Source organism: Oncorhynchus clarkii, chromosome 23, assembly GCF_045791955.1.
Source record: "Oncorhynchus clarkii lewisi isolate Uvic-CL-2024 chromosome 23, UVic_Ocla_1.0, whole genome shotgun sequence".
Taxonomy (NCBI): domain Eukaryota; kingdom Metazoa; phylum Chordata; class Actinopteri; order Salmoniformes; family Salmonidae; genus Oncorhynchus; species Oncorhynchus clarkii.
This window is the reverse complement of record NC_092169.1, coordinates 15,071,667-15,092,461: the sequence shown is the minus strand read 5'-3', so window position 1 is coordinate 15,092,461 and position 20,795 is coordinate 15,071,667. Positions and strand designations below refer to the sequence as shown.

The 20,795-nt window shown below is 41.5% G+C and overlaps 1 protein-coding gene across 2 annotated transcripts; it reads right to left on the bottom strand.

Moving 5' to 3' along the window:
• Positions 1-803: 803 nt before the first annotated feature.
• LOC139381142 (DEAH (Asp-Glu-Ala-His) box polypeptide 32b) lies at positions 804-8,610 on the bottom strand. 2 transcript variants are annotated; one of them, XM_071124487.1, is made up of 12 exons: positions 8,126-8,610; positions 7,848-7,901; positions 7,530-7,723; positions 6,226-6,598; positions 5,873-6,106; positions 5,656-5,749; positions 5,405-5,554; positions 4,238-4,429; positions 3,907-4,047; positions 3,581-3,771; positions 3,141-3,331; positions 804-2,250 (listed from the first exon to the last, which is right to left on the bottom strand). In XM_071124487.1, exons 1-12 carry the CDS (start codon positions 8,390-8,392, stop codon positions 2,076-2,078), a joined length of 2,256 nt encoding a protein of 751 aa, XP_070980588.1. In that variant the 5' UTR covers positions 8,393-8,610; the 3' UTR covers positions 804-2,075. The 2 variants fall into 2 exon arrangements, with proteins under 2 accessions (XP_070980588.1, XP_070980589.1); XM_071124488.1 differs by lacking the exon at positions 7,848-7,901.
• Positions 8,611-20,795: the final 12,185 nt, after the last annotated feature.

Below are 20,795 nucleotides of genomic sequence, written 5' to 3'. Positions count from 1 at the left end.
ATGTCTCTGCATGCAGCTTTGAAGGTAGTTTTGTGAGCCATTGCTAACTAGCATTAGAGCAATGACTGGAAATCTTCAGGTACAGCTAGAATTCTTCCAGTCGCTGTGTTAATGTTAGTTATCAATTGTGTTGACCTTAGTTAGCAACTTCATTCAAACTGCACACAGAGACATACAAATGGTATCTATGAGTTAATCTGACTCTGGTTAAGTGGAAAATGGCTTAATTTACTAAATCACTATCCCTTTAAGCATAGCTTTGATTAAAAACAATGACTGTTTTTTACAATAGAAATAAGGTCGAGGAGCTTCTGAAGACCTATAAGAATCGTTACTCTAAGCTACTTCATGCTGAAGACTGCTCCACTCCTCAGATGTGTAGAGCTCTTCCTTGACCTCCTGCAACAGCTGACCCCACAGACAGGAAGTGGGGACCTCTGGGGCAGGGTCATGATGACAACCGAAATAACAGACCCTTATCAAGGTGTTCAATGCTCTTTGCACCTGCAATGTGAAATTATCACCAGCTGTGCCTTACTACCACATTGAGCAATCCACAATTTTGCCTTTTGGTAGATTTTGTTTTACAATTCCTGCACTTCACATTTTCAACTGACATTGTTTTGTAAAGGGGATTTGGAAATTAAATTACAGATATACATTTTTCTTTGTTATCCCTAACTAAATGAGGGATACATGAACTTAAACGTTGGAGTACTCGTATCGCAACGGGATTTGGTTTTATAAACCTGAATTATAGTAACTGCTTTGAAGAAACAGGGTATGGAATGAGGCAAGTTGCGGAAGCTGAAATGAATTTAATGTTACAACATTTCAAAGTGAAAATGTGCAATAGCCTGCAGGCAATGTTGAATGCAAATGATTAATTCAAAGGATAATTTGTACTGGTTGTGGTATTTATGTTTGAATGTGTGTGCCTGCATGTTTGCCTTGACTTGAAATAAAGGTTAGTATATATTTCTAATCACCTCGTCTTGGTTCACGTTGGTAACGAGTGTATGAACACTACTACACAACGCCAACCTTAGTGCCAAGAAGTTCAACTTATTTCTGTCTGTATATAAAATGCCCTGGATCTTATGTATGCAGGACTAAAGAGGTCACATGGTGCTGTAATGCCTCATGTAGCTACAATACTGTAATGCACTGTCCCTGAATTAGGTCACCCCCACCCCACCTATCCCTTCTCTCTTCACAGCAGATGGAGCAACAAACCCAAATGATGTCCCTGTGCTACTCTGTTTCTGCTCCTCTGTGCTAATCCGTCTGGGACACACATTTTATGCACTATGACAGCCTAGAGTCATTTAACAGAAAGGTAAGGGAAATGGTCCAACTGAGCAGTGGAGGATAAGGGCAAAGTGTAAAGAATACGCCCGTGTGGGTTAAGTGTCTAAGCTGTTTTTTTTTGCTTTTGGACTGACTAAATATACATATTTGAAGCGTTACAGATTGCGCGATAGAAATGTAAAGGTCATTTCCGATTGAGCTGACATTTGCAGCATTTACCTTGAATGCATTCTCTAGTGCGGGAACATTGCCTTTACATTTAAATCACGCTGTAATACTGAACTTTCGCAATACGGATTGAATAGAGCCTTAGATTTGCATTTAGGCTAACTACTCTTCAAACATGCATTTTTAGTGGTGTGTTTATTATTAAACTGCAAGTTCCAAGAAACAACGTACATCCCTGTACATACGTAGGGCTCTATAAATTAAATATACATTGACTAGAAAGGATGCCTATATAAATATTGCTAAAACTAACACATTGGCAATCTGGACAGATAGTGTCACTTTTCTTCCCATAATTAAATTCCAGTAATTAACTAATAGCCTGACATTAACATTATTCTTAGTTTCAATGACTCAAAGGTAACACTGGTGATGAGAAGACTGAAAGGTAACACTGGTGATGAGAAGACTGAAAGGTAACACTGGTGATGAGAAGACTGAAAGGTAACACTGGTGAAAAGGATCATATAATACAGTACCGGGGAATGAGTAGGGAGTTTATGCCTCCAAGACATTCTCAACCAAGGCCTTCACAATCACTGTATGACACAACTGGCGGTGACTTCGGGTATGCTCTCTAGGCTGGGGCTCTTTTGAAGCTTCTTCGCTTTGTAGTGTTCAGCTCCATTGTCTAAGATGTTCTGGAGGATGTCCTTGCTCTCGCTGGGAGGCAGGTTGAAGAAGAAGTACTGTGGAGCCATCTGAATGAACCTGGGTAGAGGGAGGGAATCATTGGTGAACATGGAGTTGGACATTGGGCGAGTCAACCCAATATTCTCTGATATATTTGCCTTTTCATTCATTTGGCTCTTGTTCTGATTTCACAGTAAGTATTGTCTTATTCATTTTCAATTGAATTTAACATAGCACGGGAACATTGGGTCAACTGCAATTATGGAGAGCAACCTGAAATTAATTTGAATTACAGTGAGAGGGAATTTAAATGAGTTAGATTATCATAGACCAAAGAACGAGAATCTCCCAATGATGTTCACTGCAATTGACCAAAATTCAGCAATCAAGGATCGACACCCAATCTCTTTGTTGGAAAGAGCACTTACTGTAACATCAGTCTAACAGTTGCCAGGAGCACCATTTGGTAAACATTTGAGCGATTTAAAAAAAAAAAAAAACATTTCAGAGTGTAACCTAACACGGCATGTGAAGGCTGCCGAGCCTTCTCTGTCATTAACAGCCCCCATTAAACCAGCATCCTCTCTGTAGCTGTGCTATCCCTAATCCCCGTTTAACCAGCTGATACTGGAGGGCAGGATTAAGAAAACCCCCGCCCGTTACAATCTGACTAATGTGCCATGGTGAAGAGCCTGGTGCAAAAAGGAAAGCAGTGTGTGGGAACTCGTGTCACTCCCTGAAGTAAATGTCTAAGTAAATGTATCTATTGGAGGTTACAAGCTAGACACAGTTCTAACCTATTCATATATTTGTATTTTATTTAATTATCTTTTAATATACTATATTTATATATTTTTTATGTTTGGATGATTTTGTTGCTGTATATCTTTTGCAAATGGTTACTTCACATCAACAAAGCCCTTTTTGAACAAAGTTCAAAGAACATCCTCCACCTCTAATCCACTTACTCCTCTGGGGATATGTGGGACACGGTACGGATGCAGTTGTCCTCTGAGAAGGAGTACTGATGGAAGAGGACCCACTCCGGCAGGCCCAGTTTGGGTGTCTTGGTGCCGTAGGCAGAGAAAGGGTGGATCTGGGCCACGTGCTTGTGTGTCAACATGAAGTAATTCCCCGATGAATCCACATCCCTTGCCACCTGAAAGTCATAACAATATGTATTTTATAATCACTTCAAGCTTCACTTCAAAACGAACGCGCACATCTGAGATATTATTTTGCAGGTGCATGGGAACAATGTGATAACTTCAAAGAAAAGAGAAACCCGCACACTGCTCTTGCTAATGATACGAGGAAGTAAAAGGTAGATTGTATCTTTCAAGTTTCTAGAGTAGTAAACAGTTATCAATAGATAGCTAATGGTAGAAGCGAAGCCATATTACTGTACCTGCATGAAGAAGCCAGCTAGCAGCGCTCTCTTAATGTTGAGAGTGTTTCCCTTGGAGCCAAAGGAAGGCATGGAGACAGGCAGCTCTATCCTCCTCAGGATGTCAGTCAGCTCAGAGCGGATAGCATCAGCCGTCTGCAGGGCAGACAGACTCAGGAAGTAGTCCTGACACCACTTCTCCACACTGACAACTGGAAAATGCCAAACCAGAGAGAGTAAATGAGGGTTTTAGGGTCAATAGCCAATGTTATCCTTATTTTTTTTAAAGATATTTTTTAAAGCTGGTTTTATGCACTGTGGCTACAGGTATGCCTATGTGAACTCACAGGGCTCATGCTGGTTCTGTTTGAAAGCCTTGTAGATGTTGATGAGGGTGAAGTGGTCTCCCTCTGGGTGCTGGAACTTCAGGTGACACTGAGAGGCCTCTAGCCTCAACTCCCTTGAGGGGACCAGAAAGCAGCTTGGTGCTAAGAGGGGCAGCGTCAGAGAAGGGGTTAGCACACTAATATTGTACATTATGAAGTATATGTGAGGATTGACGTGACTTCACTTTGTATGAGGTGTGCAAGCATGACCACAGCATGGTGGTGGTGTGTGTTAACACAAACCTTTCATGTGGTATACAGACCACAGAGCATAAGTTGAAGTCCCACACACCTGTCAGCATGGCAGCGATGGTGACCACCTCGTTGACACAGTCAAACTCGCAGGAGGCTAGTAGTGTCTTGGCCATCTGGGGCTCCAGGGGGAACTCAGACATGATGATGCCGATCTCCGACAGGTTCCCATCGTCATCCAGGGCTGCTAGATAGTCCAGTTCCTCCAAGGCCTGCATCAGACCCTCAGGATCTGGTGGAAATAACACCGCCACGGAAATGAATCGAACTGTGCGTGACAGAATTGTGAAGTATCTGACTTTGTAAAGAAAGTCACCTGTAAACTATGTGATTACAACCTTGTAAAACAGATTATTTTCAAGGTACAACCAGCAAGCAGGCTAAACTGATTGACAGGTCCTCAATATTGTCCTCAATATCCTAATATCAGCTGTGCATCACTATGCAAAATAAATGTTCTGATAGGCTTTGCTTTACACTGAGGGTTTTGGATGTAACATTGTTTTCAACAAGAAAAAAGCTACAGTATACAGGGCAATAAACATCTGAAATGTACTGTCCCGTTATGATCATTATGGTGATAGTCTAATCCTGAAAAACAGCATCACAACATCAGCAACATTATAATAATAATAATTATAACATCACACCCATCAACATACGCTTTCAATCAATGTCATTCATTCATGGGGCTTACAGTGAAATGCCCACATTGCCCAGCTGCACATGATCATTACGCTGTAGTGCTTGGCAGGGCTTTTACACACACACACACAGAGAGAGAGCATGACTAAACTCATCGTTAATGAGTGTTAGACCTCTATGGCTGCTGCTGCATCACTAGGCCAGCTCTCCAAACATTGGCCGTAGAACAGTGCTTGTCAGCTCAGCTAACGCATGCCTCACCGACCTCCAATAGAACCCAATACCACACAACAGGCCTGTTTGTACTGGACACACGGGAAAAAACGAAATAACTAAGCTCAACCCAAAATGTGTCTCTCTACAGGATGCATGGAGCTCAAAAACTTAAATACAAAACAACATTATTGCCTTGTGCATTAAGAATGTAATTTAATTTAGCTGATGTATCACTCCACTCAGTTTGTATACATTTAGCTACCCTGTCACATATGTACTGTAGATACAATTAAAAAAAGTTATGTTGAAGAAAGAGCCTGTACGTGTTCAGCCTGTCTTGCCGTACCTGGCCTGTCGATAAAGTCACAGCGGCCCAGACCGCCGATGTCCATCCTCTTCAGGAAGAGCACTGTGGATGTGATGTCAGACTCAAGGATGTGGGGGCGTGTTTCACTGGGCAGGGGTGTGTCCTCTGGGTACAGACAAAAAGTCTTCCCTGCGGGAAATTATGCTCTCAGGTTAGCAAGAACACATGACCCTCCAAACTGTGTGACTTCAATACCTGGACTTTGTTACTGATTTCAGTCTTCGTCATACCTGTTGGTCCTACAAGCTGTTTGCGGCTTTCTGCTTGGATCCGACTGATAGGTTGAATGGCGACTGAGTTCGCCCTGATCCTAGGGTTATAAACCTATAACACGAGGAAAGACACATTCATTAAAAAAAAACACTAATTACCATTTATTACAATCTTGTTACCAAAAAGGGGTACAAAGGTTTGCTTAAAATAACTATTCAGCAATAAGTTACTCACATTTCTTTTCTGGACACCGGCATCAATGACAAAGTTCAGCATGTGCACAGCCCAAAAGAGGTCTTCATTTGGACTGGAGGTGAGGAATACTCTTCTGCACCGGCCTTCCTCTTCACCCGGCATGGGTAGAGTTCCACCCAGCCCAGGGTGCACCGAGATAGGGAGAAGTTCCCCTAGATGTGTGGGTATATTGGCCTCCTCGCGAAGGAGGATATCACGGGCAAGATCTATCTCCTAATAAAACACAAGAGAAGGTTGAGTAATGCTGTTGTCGAAGCAACAGTTGCCATGGTATGGCTTCTTCCACGTTCCCAGACTGTAGACTAGGATATGACATTTTAAGAAGATCTTACTTGAGTTGTGGCCAAAAACACGACTATATCCCCTTCCTCTTGGGAGTGGTGTATCTCCAGAACCAGACGCAGGGCAGAGCAGAAGTAGTCCTTGTGGCTGGTACCAGTATACACCACCTCCGCTGAACATACCCCCTCCAGCTGGATCAGTGGGACATTCTTGTAGTGGCCCAGTAGTTTGGGTCCTGGGTGTGTAGCTGTGAGGAGCACCACACGGAGCTCGGGCCTCTGCAGGGTGATGTCTTTGAGAAGGCCCAGTAGAACATCTGTACTGACCGTCCTCTCGTGGGCTTGGTCGATGACGATGACACCGTAGTGCTCCAGCATGGGGTCTGACATCATCTCTCTGAGCAGCATGTCATCAGTGCAGTACCTGGGGTGGTGAAGAAGAAAATGGTCGCAAACAGGCGTAGGGTAACATTTTGTGGTAGTAGCATATGTGTTGATAAAGTTCTACTAAAGTGATTTATCAAGTACATACACTCTATTTACAAAAACATCAAATCAATCAATTCTAGTGCTCTAATAGCAAATTAAAGCCAAAGGTGTAAGACAACATGACGTATTAGGAGATGAATAGCCGTCCTCCTGGAAGGGTCCTTAATGAAGCTGCTGTGCTTGGCTACGTTGTGTAATTTAGGGCTCTATTCAATCTGTATCGCTGAAGTGTTACAGATTGCTCGATAGAAATGTAAAGGTAAACCCTTACTCTTAGAAAAAGGTTTCTTTGGCTGTCCCTATAGGATAACCCTTTTTTGATCTAGGTAGGATCCTTTTTGGTTCCAGGTAGAACCATTTTGGATTCCATGTAGAACCCTTGTGGAAAGGGTTCTACATGGAACCCACAAGGATTCTCTACCTGGAACCAAAATCATTCTATCTGGAACCAAAAAGGGTTCTTTAAAGGGTTCTCCTATGGGGACAATCGAAGAACCCTTTAAGGTTCTAGATAGCTACCTTTTTTTTCTAAGAGTGTAGTTATTAGTCTAGTCAGTGGATTCATTAGGTCTGCCTGTTTTCTTAGTTTGCCTTGGGTCTTTGTTCCCCGGCTGACTTATGGCAGTGAGAGACGCGGGAGTGTGGCATATGGTCAGAGTGAGAGCTGGGCAGCTGCAGGGGAGCCCCAAGAAAAGAGGCTCCTCAACTCTTTTGTTCAGTTCTTTAAAAAAAGAAAAGACAGCCACCAAGAAGGCGGGGGGTGATGAGGGAGGTGATGTAAGTGTGTGTGTGTATGAGAAAAAGAGTGTGTGTGTGTGTGTTTGTGAATTGGTGTGTGAGCAATGTGTGTAATAGTGTTTACAGACCTGAGAACAGTGTCACCAGAGCAGCATGTCTCTAGGGGGATGCTGTAGCCCACTTCATGGCCGATGTTGACGTCCATCTCATCAGCGACACGCAGGGCCAGATCCACTGTATGTTGCCTGTGGACCTGGGTGCACACCACCATGCCATTCTGGTACTGGACAGCCAGGCAGAACTCTGCACACCACTGGGGGATCTGAGCATGCCACAGGAGGGAAAGATAAGAACATGAAACATACTGCCACAACAGATTATCCTTTCTAATCACGTCCTTCAGTCATAATTAGAGTGTTATACCAAAAAACCCTAATTTCTCTTACCAGTTTGAACATCTCTCTTTTCTCCTGAAGTGTGCACCGGTTCAGTACTCCCCACTAATGTAAAAATATTGAATTAGTATGGGCGTGGGCTAGAGGGAGATTCCACCATAGGCCTATTTCTTATACCAGTCATTTTCTTTCAAATTCATTATGGTAATTGAACAAGTGCACCCTTTGGGAGAAAGGAAAGATTTTTGGGATGCAGTCAATAGTAACTGCATTACACACATATTTTTGTGAGATAAAACCTAGTTATTATCAGAAAGTAATCAACTCACCTGAGAGCTTCTGCCAGTTCTTGCCGTGCCAGAGACAATAATAAACTGCCTGTTGGCCAGCTTGTCCATGAAATCACACTTGGCTTTCCAAACTGGCAGATCCATCCTTTCCTTCAGTAATGTGTAATATCGAGAGGAGTAGGGTAGTCCGTCAAATCGATTAAGCTCCAAAACATCACCATATTCTACAACTTCTTGACCTGCTCCTTCTGTTTCGAAGGCTACTCTATCCTCCCAATACTTCTCTCCGGTTATGCCCTGCGCCATGGCTGAAATGGATTACGCGCTCCTTTCTTTACCCAATCGAGAGATAGGCTACGCGCTAACAGAAAGAGCCTCGACCATGCAAATAATTTAAAGAAAGTTTACGTGATTTTATATAATTCGAAGTCGGTTGTTCAAATTAAATAAAATTGCTTCGAATGAATGCCCCTGCCCTGCTCCAAACCGGGAGAGCCTGAATAATGAAACACACTCCAGCGACCGTGAAGGCTGACTAGTCATGTGGCCACTAATCCCTGAGTCCAACAGATGAGACTAGGATCAATGATGGAACAGGCCAGCCAGGGCATAATAGAATAGAGAACAATAGTTTGAATAGAACATGGCCAGCGTGGAGGAGGAGTGTGCGGCTGTGCACAGCTGCATGGTTAATACTTTATTGTGCAATATAACATTTGCAACAATGGTGCAAACATAGAGAATGAGATGAATATTGCAACAGTAGCAATAAATCACAGCGTTGTCCATACTTCGAAGGATTCCCCGCACATCAGGTTTTCCCGCAACCGACACAGTGTGGTTCCCATAGCAACCATCAACCGTCATCAAAAAGGCATTCATTACGCAGTGTGAAAAACGTTTCACTAGTTAGCTAACGCCTTTTTCATTGCGGCCCTAGAGTCGATGTCTGCGCCCCCGCGGAAATCAAATAAGCATAATAAAAACATCACCATACAAATCCTTCAATTTAAACTTGGGATATCTTTTTTTTTTTTTTGCATTGGATGAGTCTCAATCGACTGCATCAGCATTTGCAGGTGAAATGTTAAAACTAGAGATGTTTTTGTCAGACCATGAGACGTCCCGAAAATCGGTCTTCTAACAAAATCATCTGTATCATCCGAATGGATGCAACCTGTTATGACCCATTTATGTAAATATGATACTCTCCCGAACACGATTTACTCTATGACCCACACGCCCAAACAAGCGTCATGGGACAGCCGATCTGCCAATTTATGTCTGTAGCGTCCGAACAGTAGGCTACACATGGTTAATTACCGTGAGACTGGCAGTATTTTGCATGACAATAGCCTGTGGATAAAATGTTATGACTGCCACAGCCCTAACCCTCAATACAAGTAGCTAAAAGTTTACCCACACCTTATCCCTTTCAATGTCTGTGCTGTTCTTGAGGCTGCCTTAAACCATTCAAGCCACCATCTCCTCGTCATTGGTAAAGTGGGTCACCATAGCATTGACCTGAGCTGGTAAACAGAAGAATATTGACCATGGACAGGCCCACTAGAGAAATGGACCTGCTTCTCTGTGGAAGAGATGGACCCCAAAATCACACTCATACAGTAGAGGTGCATGCATGTATGTTTGTTAATTCCATGTGTAACTGCTTTGCTTTATCTTGGCCAGGTCGCAGTTGCAAATGAGAACTTGTTCTTAACTAGCCTACCTGGTTAAATAAAGGTGAATACATTTTTTTTTTATGCAGTGTTGATTTTAGCAGATTATTTTCTCAGGATTTTTGTCGACTTGATTCATAATGATGACTGCAAGCCAAGATTTTGAAAGTATGATGTTGACATGATCAGTCCAATCAAATCTACTGATTTGACATAATTTTATCTGTGGCCAATGACCTTGAGCCTTCTTGGATTGGCATTTTGAGGTCTCCCTTTAGACTTGGTGGTGACGTAGTGTCCTCATGAGTGACAGAACACTGAGCCAATCACGGCGCAACGCTCCATATTTTCTGCTGGCTTATCCCACCACCACAGAATGCACTGAGCTAGGCTGAAACACCTGCATTTTGGAGCTGCCTTACTCAAGAAAACAAAAAAGAGACAATTTTGGATGCGGCTTTATTAACTCAATGACATATATATTTTTTACATTGTTTGCAAACTGATATGCGACACGTATTAATGGAAAAATAACATGCAAAACAGGCAAGCCCCACCTGCCCTGAATGACGGGTCGCCACTGGGTGCATAGGTAAAATCACGGGGGAAGCCAGAAAAAAAGCCATATTACAACCTACAACCTCTAATTTCATATGCCTTGTGACCGTGATACAGTGCATTTGGAAAGTATTCAGACTCTTTGACTTTTTCCACATTTTGTTACGTTACAGCCTTATTCTTTTTTCTATTTAAAGTTTTATTAAGTTTTCTTGTTTTTCAATCAACCAACAAAACACATTCCACATTCACAGATGTGACAGGCTTTAAAAATAACATTAAAATATATAATAATAGTAATAAAAATACAATTAAAATAAAAAATAGAAAATAATAAAAAAATAATGATTTTTTTTTGGTGTATATACATACTATGTATATACACCAAAAAAAACATTTTTTAAATTATTTTTTATTTTAATATAATTTGTATTGTTATTATTATTATATATTTTAATTATACATACACATATCTATATATACACACACATACACATACGTACACATATACATACATACATTCACACCCATATGTAACAGTATAACTTTAGACCGTCCCCTCGCCCATACCCGGGCGCGAACCAGGGACCCTCTGCACTCATCAACAACAGTCACCCTCGAAGCATCGTTACCCATCGCTCCACAAAAGCCACGGCCATTGCAGAGCAAGGGGAACTACTACTTCAAGGTCTCAGAGCAAGTGACATCACCGATTGAAACGCTATTTAGCGCGCACCACCGCTAACTAAGCTAGCCGTTTCACATCCGTTACACATACACACACACATATCCTACATACCTACACGTACTCACAAAGAACAATATTATTATTTATTTTTTTAAACATATATAAAACTTGCAGCAGCACTATCAAGGTTCTTATCAGCTATTTCTAGCCTTCGCTGAGAGGACGAGCCAATAATTTGTTTTTAGATTTTACAGCACCTTACATAACATGTATCTGCTCATTTCCCTAATCACCCCGTTCACTCTGTCCAGTTTGAAATATAGTTGAATAGTGGAGACCAGAGTCTATCAAACTTGGGCTGTCTCTTGTGGAGGTCATAAGTGAGCTTTTCAAGAGGGGGAAAGTCAACAATCTGGTCAATCCACATTTTAAATGTAGGAGGGGTATTAGAGGCCCACAATAGAAGAATACATTTCTTAGCAAAGTATGTAATAGTCACTAGCAAATTTTCTCTGTCAGGATCAAGAACAAAGTCCTGCTGGGCATTAAGAAGATAGATACACGGGGTCATATCAAACTGTACATCTAGTATTTTCTGTGCAGCAGAAATCTGGCAATCTCTCTACAGCTCCAAAATACATGCATATAGGTTCCACTTTCAGAGGTACATCTTTTACAGTTAGGAGACATATCTGTTTTCATTCTATGGAGTCTCAAAGGAGTGTAATACAATTTGTACAAACACTTGTAATTAGATTATTTCATTTTTACATTAGTAGAGGTGCAGTATACCCTGTTGCAAACCTCTGGCCCATAGCTCATCACTGATAGTCAGACCAAGGTCCTTTTCCCAGATTATTTTCAAAGGAGTAAAGGAGGAGCCTCCTTTCTCAGAAAGGAGTCTATAGATATAAGATATTTTGCCTTTAATGGATTGTGCTGTGACAAGAAGGGTTTGAACTTCATTCAACTGAGTTCTAAACCTCCTCTTGGAAGTAAATGAGGAAATTACCTGTCTAATTTGAAGATATATAAAAAAAATGGGATCTTGGCACATTGAATTCACTGCAGAGCTCTTGAAATGATTTCAGTGTAGTGGTTTTCTGATGAAATAGGTCTGAAAAGGTCCTGATTCCTAGAGTATGCCAAATATTAACGTTGGCATCCTTCAGGGCCTTTGGCAAGTCTGGGTTGCCTACTATAGGCGAGTGAGAACATATTTGGGAGGAAATGCCCAGGTATTTCTTACAGTCCCTCCACGCTAGTAGGGTGCTGTAAATCACAAAGGTTTTGGCTATGTTGCCCACTTCACTAAAGTTATTAATGAACATAATTTAACTTAAGGGCAATGAACCACAGGATTAGGCTTCTATCTGAATCCACGTTGACTATTGTCTGTTTGTGATCCATGTTAGCATGTTGCGGATTTGGGCAGACCAGTAGTACAATTGAAGGAAGGGAAGGGCAAGACCACCCTTAGATTCAGGTTTCGATAGAGTGGAGAACTTGATCCTAGGTTTTTTATTGCCCCATATAAATTTGGTGATGCGTTGGTTAGTTGTTTTGAAAAAGGAAAATGGGAGATAGCATGGGAGCATCTGAAATAAATAGTTAAGTCTAGAGAGGACGTTCATACGGATGACATTCATTTTTCCTACTACGCTAATTGGGAGGGAGATCCAGGTTTGGAGATCGTTCTTGATTCGATCAAGGAGTGGAAGATAATTTTCCTTGTGTTATGAAGATCCCGAGGTATTGAAACCCCTGTGTTTTCCATTGGAAAGGACATAGTGTCTTCATAGAGATGGTGAGTGTAATATTGAAAGGGCAGACAGTGGATTTGTTAAAATTGATCTTATAACCTGAAACTTGCCATACTGAGCAATTGTGTCTAAAATGGGGGGGGGGGGGGGGGGGTTCTCAGGGTTGGATATGTAGAGCAAGACATAATCCGCGTAAAGCGACATCTTGTGTTGCAGGCCGCCTGCAGAAACACCCATAATACTTGGATTGCTCCTTATCAGCTCTGCCAGAGGCTCCGCCCCCAACAAGTAGAGCAGGGGCGTACAGCGAGCACCCTTGTCTTGTGCCCCGTTCCAGAGGGAATCTGTCAGAGTTCAGTCCATTAGTAGTCACCATGGCATTTGTAAGAGAGTATAGTGATTTAATCAATTTAATACAATTTGGGCCCATATTGAACTTTCTAAGACTGAAAACAGAAAGCTCCACTCCATCCTGTCAAATGCCTTCTCAGCATCCAGTGAAGCCAGCAGGACAGGGGTCTTCTGTGCGTTTACTTGATCAATAATATCAAAAAGATGGCGAATGTTATCAGAAGAATATCTGTCTCCTAATAAATCCAGTTTGGTCCGCTTTTATTATTTTGGGAAGAAGAGTGTGTAGTCTTTTGGCGAGCAATTTGGTAATTATTTTGTAGTCGAAATCCAACAAGCTTATGGGCCGGAAGGACGAGCAGGATAGGGGATCCTTGTCCTTTTTGAGCAACACTGTAATGCAAGCTGTGGGCATTGAGTCTGGGAGAACTCCGTTTTTGCAAAAATCCTCCAGCATTGGCATGAAGATGGGGCTGAGCTGGGGCCAAAAAGCTTTGTAGAACTCTCTGGGGAATCCATCTGGGCCTGGGGACTTATTAGGTGGCATGGAGGTAATTGCCTCCAGGATCTCCTCAGGAGTGAAGGGGGAGTTGAGATCTTCTTGGTCGGTCTCTGAGAGTTTAGGTAACGAGATTCCCTCTAGGAAAGAGTGGAGTTCTGCCTCCGTGTGTTTTCTCTCAGAGGTATATAGTTTGCAGTAAAAATCATGAAAAGTTAAATTGATCTTTTTGGGTCATATGTGACCTCGTCCTCTGCTGTTCGGATAGCAATGATTGTACGCTCTGACTGCTCCTTTTTTAATTGGTAAGCAAGCAATCTACTGGGCCTATTGCTATACTCATGGTATTTCTGTTTAGTAAAGAAAACCTTTTTTTTATCTCCCGAGTATTGTCCAAATTCAGTTTGGCTTTGGCTGCTTTAAGTTGACTCCAGGAGATGCTGTCTGGGGATTGTTTATATATTTTTTCACAGCATTCCAGCTCACTCTCAAGATCTAGCCTGTGTGCTTCCATTGCTTTTTTCTTAGAGGAAGCATATGCAATTAGATGACCTCTTAGTGTGGCTTTAGCAGCGTCCCACATTGTGGCCGGAGAAACAGGACAATCTTTGTTGTCTTGTGTGTAGTTGTCTATCCATGTAGTTACCAATGTATGGAACGCTTCGTTTGATAGCATGGAGGTGTTGAATTTCCAGCTCTTTGACCTCGGGATGTTTTTGCAGAGGTCCAAGCGGAGGTGGACAAAGGCGTGATCTGAAAGTGCTATGGGTCCGATTGTACATGTGGCTGAATTTATGAAACTCTTTGGGATAAAAATGTAATCTATACGGGAATAGGTGTTATGGGCATTAGAGTAGTATGTATAGTCCATAGATGAGCTATTAGTCTCTCTCCAGATATCTATCAGTCCCATCTCTTTAGGAAGATAGTTCAACATCTTTGCAGATCTAGGATTTGTGTTGGGGACTTGAGATGATTTGTCTAGGGTTGGGGGAGGGTACAATTAAAAGCTCCGGCCACCACGCCAAAGGAAACACAATGCTCATTAAACAGGGTTATAATTTTTGACATGAAAGCAGGAGTATCTGTGTTAGGGGCGTATATGTTTAAGATAGTAATTGGTTGACCAAACAGTGACCCAGTTATCAAAATAAATCTCCCTTCCGGATCAGATATGTTTTTGTCAAATATGAATGGAACATTCTTCTGGATAAGTATGGCTGTGCCTCTACTGTTTGATTTGAAAGATGAGAAATACACCTGTCCCACCCAAGCTCTGCGGAGTTTGGCATGTTCGGCATCACAGAGGTGTGTCTCTTGTAATAGCGCAATGTCTGCTTTTTCCTTTTTTAGAGCACATAGTATCTTTTTCCGTTTTATTGCATGCCCTAGACCTTGGCAGTTCCATGTCAATAGATTTAAGGTACTAGTCATCGAACAGTAATCAAACTTTAGTGCAAGTCATCGCTGGGTAAAAGTGGATAGTAGTTACAGCTGCGTTCACATAAAAGGAAAATAAATGGTGTACATAAAATAATAATCTCTGAACACCCCAGCCGAGTTCCCAAACAACTCGACACATCCTGTTGGATCTATTACCCCCCAGCTCAGTCTCAATTCTGTGTTCCGAATAAAACAAGAACCGGGAACAGTTAGCAACGCACAACGTCTCCCCACCAAAGAAATGCCTCATCCTCTCCTCTCCAACCCGCATTGAGTAAATGACAACGTCTCCCTCTTCCCACCAAAGAAATGCCTCATCCTCTCCACCCTGCATTGAGTAAATGACAACGTCTCCCTCTCCCCACCAAAGAAATGCCTCATCCTCTCCACCCCGCATTGAGTAAATGACAACGTCTCCCTCTCCCCACCAAAGAAATGCCTCATTCTCTCCTCTCCGCCCCGCATTGAGTAAATGACACAGTAGCCCCCGTCCAGACCACACCAAAAGAGGGAGAAATTAAAATCAATAGCCCAGCCTACATATACCTCCCCCAAGGGACATAGGGAACCCCAAGTAATAATAGCAACAAAAAAACAGGGAAATAAAAGTAGGCTGAAACATTAGTAGGCCTAGTTTAGGCTATAGAGCCTATCCCTCTCAGCTAAAGGAAAATAAATATAGATTGGACTGCTATAGTGACATTTAGCGGGGCGGGTGGGTCTTTGGATATCGGCTATATGTTGTCTTACCTCCTTAATCGCATTTAGTCATTGGTCCGTTTCTCATTGACCAGGATTGTCTTTCAAAAAACGTTTTGCCTCTTCGGGAGTTTTGAAGTGTCGCAAGGCTCCTTGGTGAAGAATCCTGAGCTCGTTTGGGTATTTGAATCCCCTGAAGATGCATCGGTCAATGGAGTATTTCTTCACCTCGTCAAACTCTCGGCTCTTTCGGCGTATTCCAGCTGACAGGTCCTGGTGTAAAGTGCATTTGGCGTTCCTCACTGGGCATTAGAGTAGTATGTATAGTCCATAGATGAGCTATTAGTCAACAGTTCTCGCAGTGACATTCTATTAAAATGGACACTTGCATAGTGGATAAAAAATAATAAATAAAAAAATGTAAAAAAAAATGAAAAGACTGTCAAAATTAGAAATGTGTAATATCTGAAAATGTAGCTAGTTAGACTATATTACCCTTGGTCTGAAATTGGAGTAGATAGCCAGAGCGAATTTACCGGCTACGTCTGTCAACAGTTGTCGAAGTGACATTCATTTGCAATGGATACTTGTATAGTGGAGTTTTTTGTTAAGACATGTAGCTAGCTAGCTAGCTAAACAATGAACCATCATTACTACCCTGCATGAATCTGCAGGTCAAATCAAATCAAACTCATCTTTCGGCATGTCCAGCCCACTCATTATCTCAGCCAATCATGGCTAACGGGAAGGTTGCTGACTTTTTCTGTGGCAAAACCAACTAGGCTTGTAATTTAACCATTTTATTCGTATTGACAGATGGCTTGCAAGTTTCTTATTAAGGCAGACAAAACTTCACATGGTCCAGACACATTTTGACAAAAAAAACCCCGATTACGTTCAAATGGCTTTCGTGTGAAGTAGTGACCTGCGACATACTGCTAGTTTCCTGAAATAGGTCACATATAGACAGGTGTGTTCATTTCCAAATCATGTCTAATCAATTTAATTTGGAAGCAAAAGAAACACACACCTGTTTAGGCGAGGTGCTGGCTAGCTGAGTAGAACACCTGAAAAAGAAAAGGTGTTGGTGTTATCACGTGCTCCACTAAGGCAGTTATTTATCTAATAACTTGTCCTTGTGGTAAAAATGATGTGTGTCAAAAGAAGTGCGAAATAAAGGTACGAATCTCGGAGCATCGTAGCACCTTTATGTGCAAAAACTCAGCGTACCCAGTTGCAGACCACTTTTTGGAAGCAAACCACAAACCACTCTAGGAGAGGGGGTGACCTTGACAATTTAATTTAAAGACCCTTGCTCCCTTCGGTCTCAATGTGGACTTTGATATGAAGTCATTCTTGTGATTATTATGATTTTGGTATTCATTGTAAATGTTTGTAGGCCTAGTATGTAGCCTAATTGTATCTATGGATTGTATGCTATCCATTCATGTTTTTTACATGTTCTATTTATATCTGTAAATCAACCAATGATATCAAGCCACCCCAGCCATGATTACAGACACCTGTGTGTGTGTCCTTGAAACTATATAAACTAGTGACCCGCAATGTTTGTCATTATACCCTTATGAAGACAGCTTGTCTGTCAAAACGTGGGTTATTAGTTTATAAAATTATTGCATCTGAGCTCCTAGAGTGTGCGGCTCTCCTTTTCAATCAATTGAATTTACCACAGGTGGACTCCAATCAAGTTGTAGAAGCATCTCAAGGATGATCACTGGAAACAGGATGCACCTGACCTCATTTTTGAGTCTCATAGCAAAGGGTCTGAATACTTATGTGAATAAAGTATTTCTGTTTTTTCCTCCTCTCTTTCATGTTGACGAAACAGTTTATCACTGTCATACAGTACACACTTTTATTTTTTGTTGTCTGGCTGAAATACTTTCATTCATGGGCAGCGTTAGCTAGTTAACATTAGCCTTCTACATCTAGCTGCATGCTGAACTTCCATCCTCTCAGGCCAGGGTCACAATGTATGAATTAATGGTTGGATCAGAATCGCCGTTATAATCATTGGCCAGTACGGCTGACAGAGGACACCTTGCTGTCATAGCCTACATGATTCAGGATGGCTGGGAGGTGAGATTGGTTTCAGCATTTACGAGCTACACTCTATTCTCTACAGTGAATGTAAAGTGCACTACTTTTATTAACCAGAGCCTTAGTTTAACTATCCAAAAGGAAAACTAAAGGAAGTGAGTTATAATTTTGAGACTAAAATCACGTTGATTGTTGTCTCAGTTGGATGTTAGAGACAATGTGTCCCCCTGACTGGACTCCTTTGATGAGGGTGTCAGCGGTCAGTGGAACCCAGCGGTGGCCTCTCTCCTCATCAGAGCCGGGGCTGATGTCAACACCAGGACAAGGATGGGAAGACGCCACTTATGGTACACTCCAAACACTTCTTCACAAACTTCTGTTGTGCCACAAAAGAGGTTACTCATGGTGCAAACTCATCGAGATACAACAACTTTGTCTGCTAGGTGGCAGTGTTGAACCCCCACGAGTTGCTGGTGCAGTTGTTGTTGGACAGGGCCGACCACGATGTGAAGAACGAGGTAATGACAAGTAACAGCATGGGTTCTGTTTCGATTAGAGCAATTGAAATCATTCTGGAATTGACTGATATTTTTGTCTTTGCAGTTTGGGCCAGGGGCAGCTGAAATAGCAAAGGCCTTTGGGAGAGAGGTAATGCTTTCTCCATAAACATTTTACGGCTGCGTTGTACAGTATGTTACTGTTATAGTGAATATATGAGCAAGTGTTGTTTATTATTTTTCCCCTACAGAATTTCATCAGTTTATTAGAAGGACTGAAGAGTATCGTCAGATGGTACAGTCCATTAGTAAAGGGCTTAGGTGGACAGCGTCATTTCCCCCCCTAATTTCTAAAAGCTTTATTATCGTTGCTTATTTTTTTAACACATTGTATGTATGTATCTAAACCTGCATTTTTACCTGGATATTTGTTTTGCGTAACAAAAGTTTTAACTGTGTGAGATTTTTATGGATAAATGAAATAACCATCAAGAATAACCTCAAGACACAAAGGATTGACTTGGTTTCGCTTTACTGTACAGATGTCTGATAAAACCTCATCCTACGAGAGGGAGACACATTTCACATTGCTGTGCCAATGAGTCGTGTAATATTATTTGGAATAATGTGTTTGTGTCAAGTCTTCTGCCTACATTCGCCTGGACAGTCAGCAAAATAAACGCATTTAAATCAAATGAACAGCATAAGAGAAATCTCATTTATTTGGCTCTGCAATAATGTTCAAGTACTCCAACTGCTCCAGAATCCAATCTTTTACCATAATCCTCATTCCAAATGAAGTTCAATAAAAAAAAACCCCACATGTTTTATTGAACAGGAGAAGCCATCACTTTGTGGTTCTCACTGCTCTTGTAAAATAAAATACTGATTGCTGACAGACACTATATTTACACTAACTGTACAATGGCTTTTAACTTGAAAATGTAAGAGTGAAACAAAAAATACAGTACATTTGTAGAAAGCAACTTTTACAAGTGAATAGACCTGAAGATCTGACAAATGCTGATATCAGATAGCAGTTGATCTAAATCTGTAAAAAAGGAACATAGACAGTGATGACTAAAAGTGTAAATGCAACTACACAATGCAAGTCTGATGAGTAGCGAGTAGTGCATTACACACTATTGAGCGACAAGACATACACTGCATTATGAGTACACACACATGCATCCATTTAATTAAAGCACAACAGTATATTGGTGATCACGATACATTGCAGACCAGGTTTGATATGTTGTTTTACAACCTACAATAATGCAACATGTGCCCCTGTTTGGTGCTGTACTGAATACTTTTTAATGTAAAATATTCCCCCTGTTGAAACAACCTTACAAAGTAGTTATGAGAGTGAGGTCATAACTTCATATGGTAAGCTTGCTGTTAACATACACACACGCAGGCATGCACGCACACACACACACCCCGTGCCATGCCAGAGGACTGAGCAGTATGATAAACACTCTTACTCAGCACCCATCAGAGCTATATTTAATGAACCATATTGTGGCCAAGACATTATGTACCCACAGTCTCTACTTTAATTTGGACAACATTTTAATGTATTGAAAATCAATTGTGTCACTTAGTCCGCAAATTAAAATAAAGTAAAGTTTAAAGGGAAAAGAACAGGACATTAAGTACAGCTATCGGATGTATTTGCTGTAAGACTGTAATGTTTCAAAGGAGAAATTCAACTTAATTGGAATTGTCTTGAAAACCTCAAGGAGAGTTATGTGCCAATGTGTGAGACCGAGCTCCAATAGTAAATGAATAATGATAACCATGAGGTCAAGTACCGGCAATTACCTCGTAAAGTAAACCACTTTGGCATACTTTTGTCTGAGTAAACTTTGAAAAGATAAAAATGAATAAAACATTGGACACCATCTAAGTGGGGTTTGGACTCTTCACAACACTGAAGTCATCTTGACACCACAGCATCAAGTGAGTTGAAGTGTAGCACGCTCCTCCACCAGCCGTTATATTGCATTATTTGGTGTTGCTGTGATTCTCTGGAACCCAGCAGTGTCAGCTCATTTTAGACTCTCCTGGCACCGCTGGGAGCATTACGTATTGCACAACTGCCAGCAAATACTCCAAACTGTGTGTAAGAGAGTTGAGTATTTATGAAAGCGGTGACTACAGCATATCCTTCAAGTCTGTGGTCACAACATGAACTATTAAGGGCATGTAAGAGCCCAAAATCATTTGTAAGTTTGTAAACGTGTTCAAGTTCGCCAGCGGAGAAAAACTTCAAGGTCAGAGATACTTTTCTCTGTGGTACTGTAGTTATATACTTGGGTCCAATACCCTGTCAATTAACTCATATTACGGAACATATGAATAAAGATCATGTATGTGTCTCCTGACACCTCCTGTCTCAGCCTCCAGTATTTATGCTGCAGTAGTTTATGTGTCAGGGGGCTAGGGTCAGTTTGTTATATCTGGAG

Excerpts from the sequence above, each read along its gene's own strand:
- LOC139381142 (XM_071124487.1), bottom strand. The coding sequence starts at position 8,392 with ATGGCGCAGGGCATAACCGGAGAGAAGTATTGGGAGGATAGAGTAGCC. Across the intron at positions 6,599-7,529 it reads TCTGGTGACACTGTTCTCAG|GTACTGCACTGATGACATGC; the intron begins GTCTGTAAACAC and ends TCACCACCCCAG. Across the intron at positions 4,430-5,404 it reads TGACTTTATCGACAGGCCAG|ATCCTGAGGGTCTGATGCAG; the intron begins GTACGGCAAGAC and ends TATTTCCACCAG.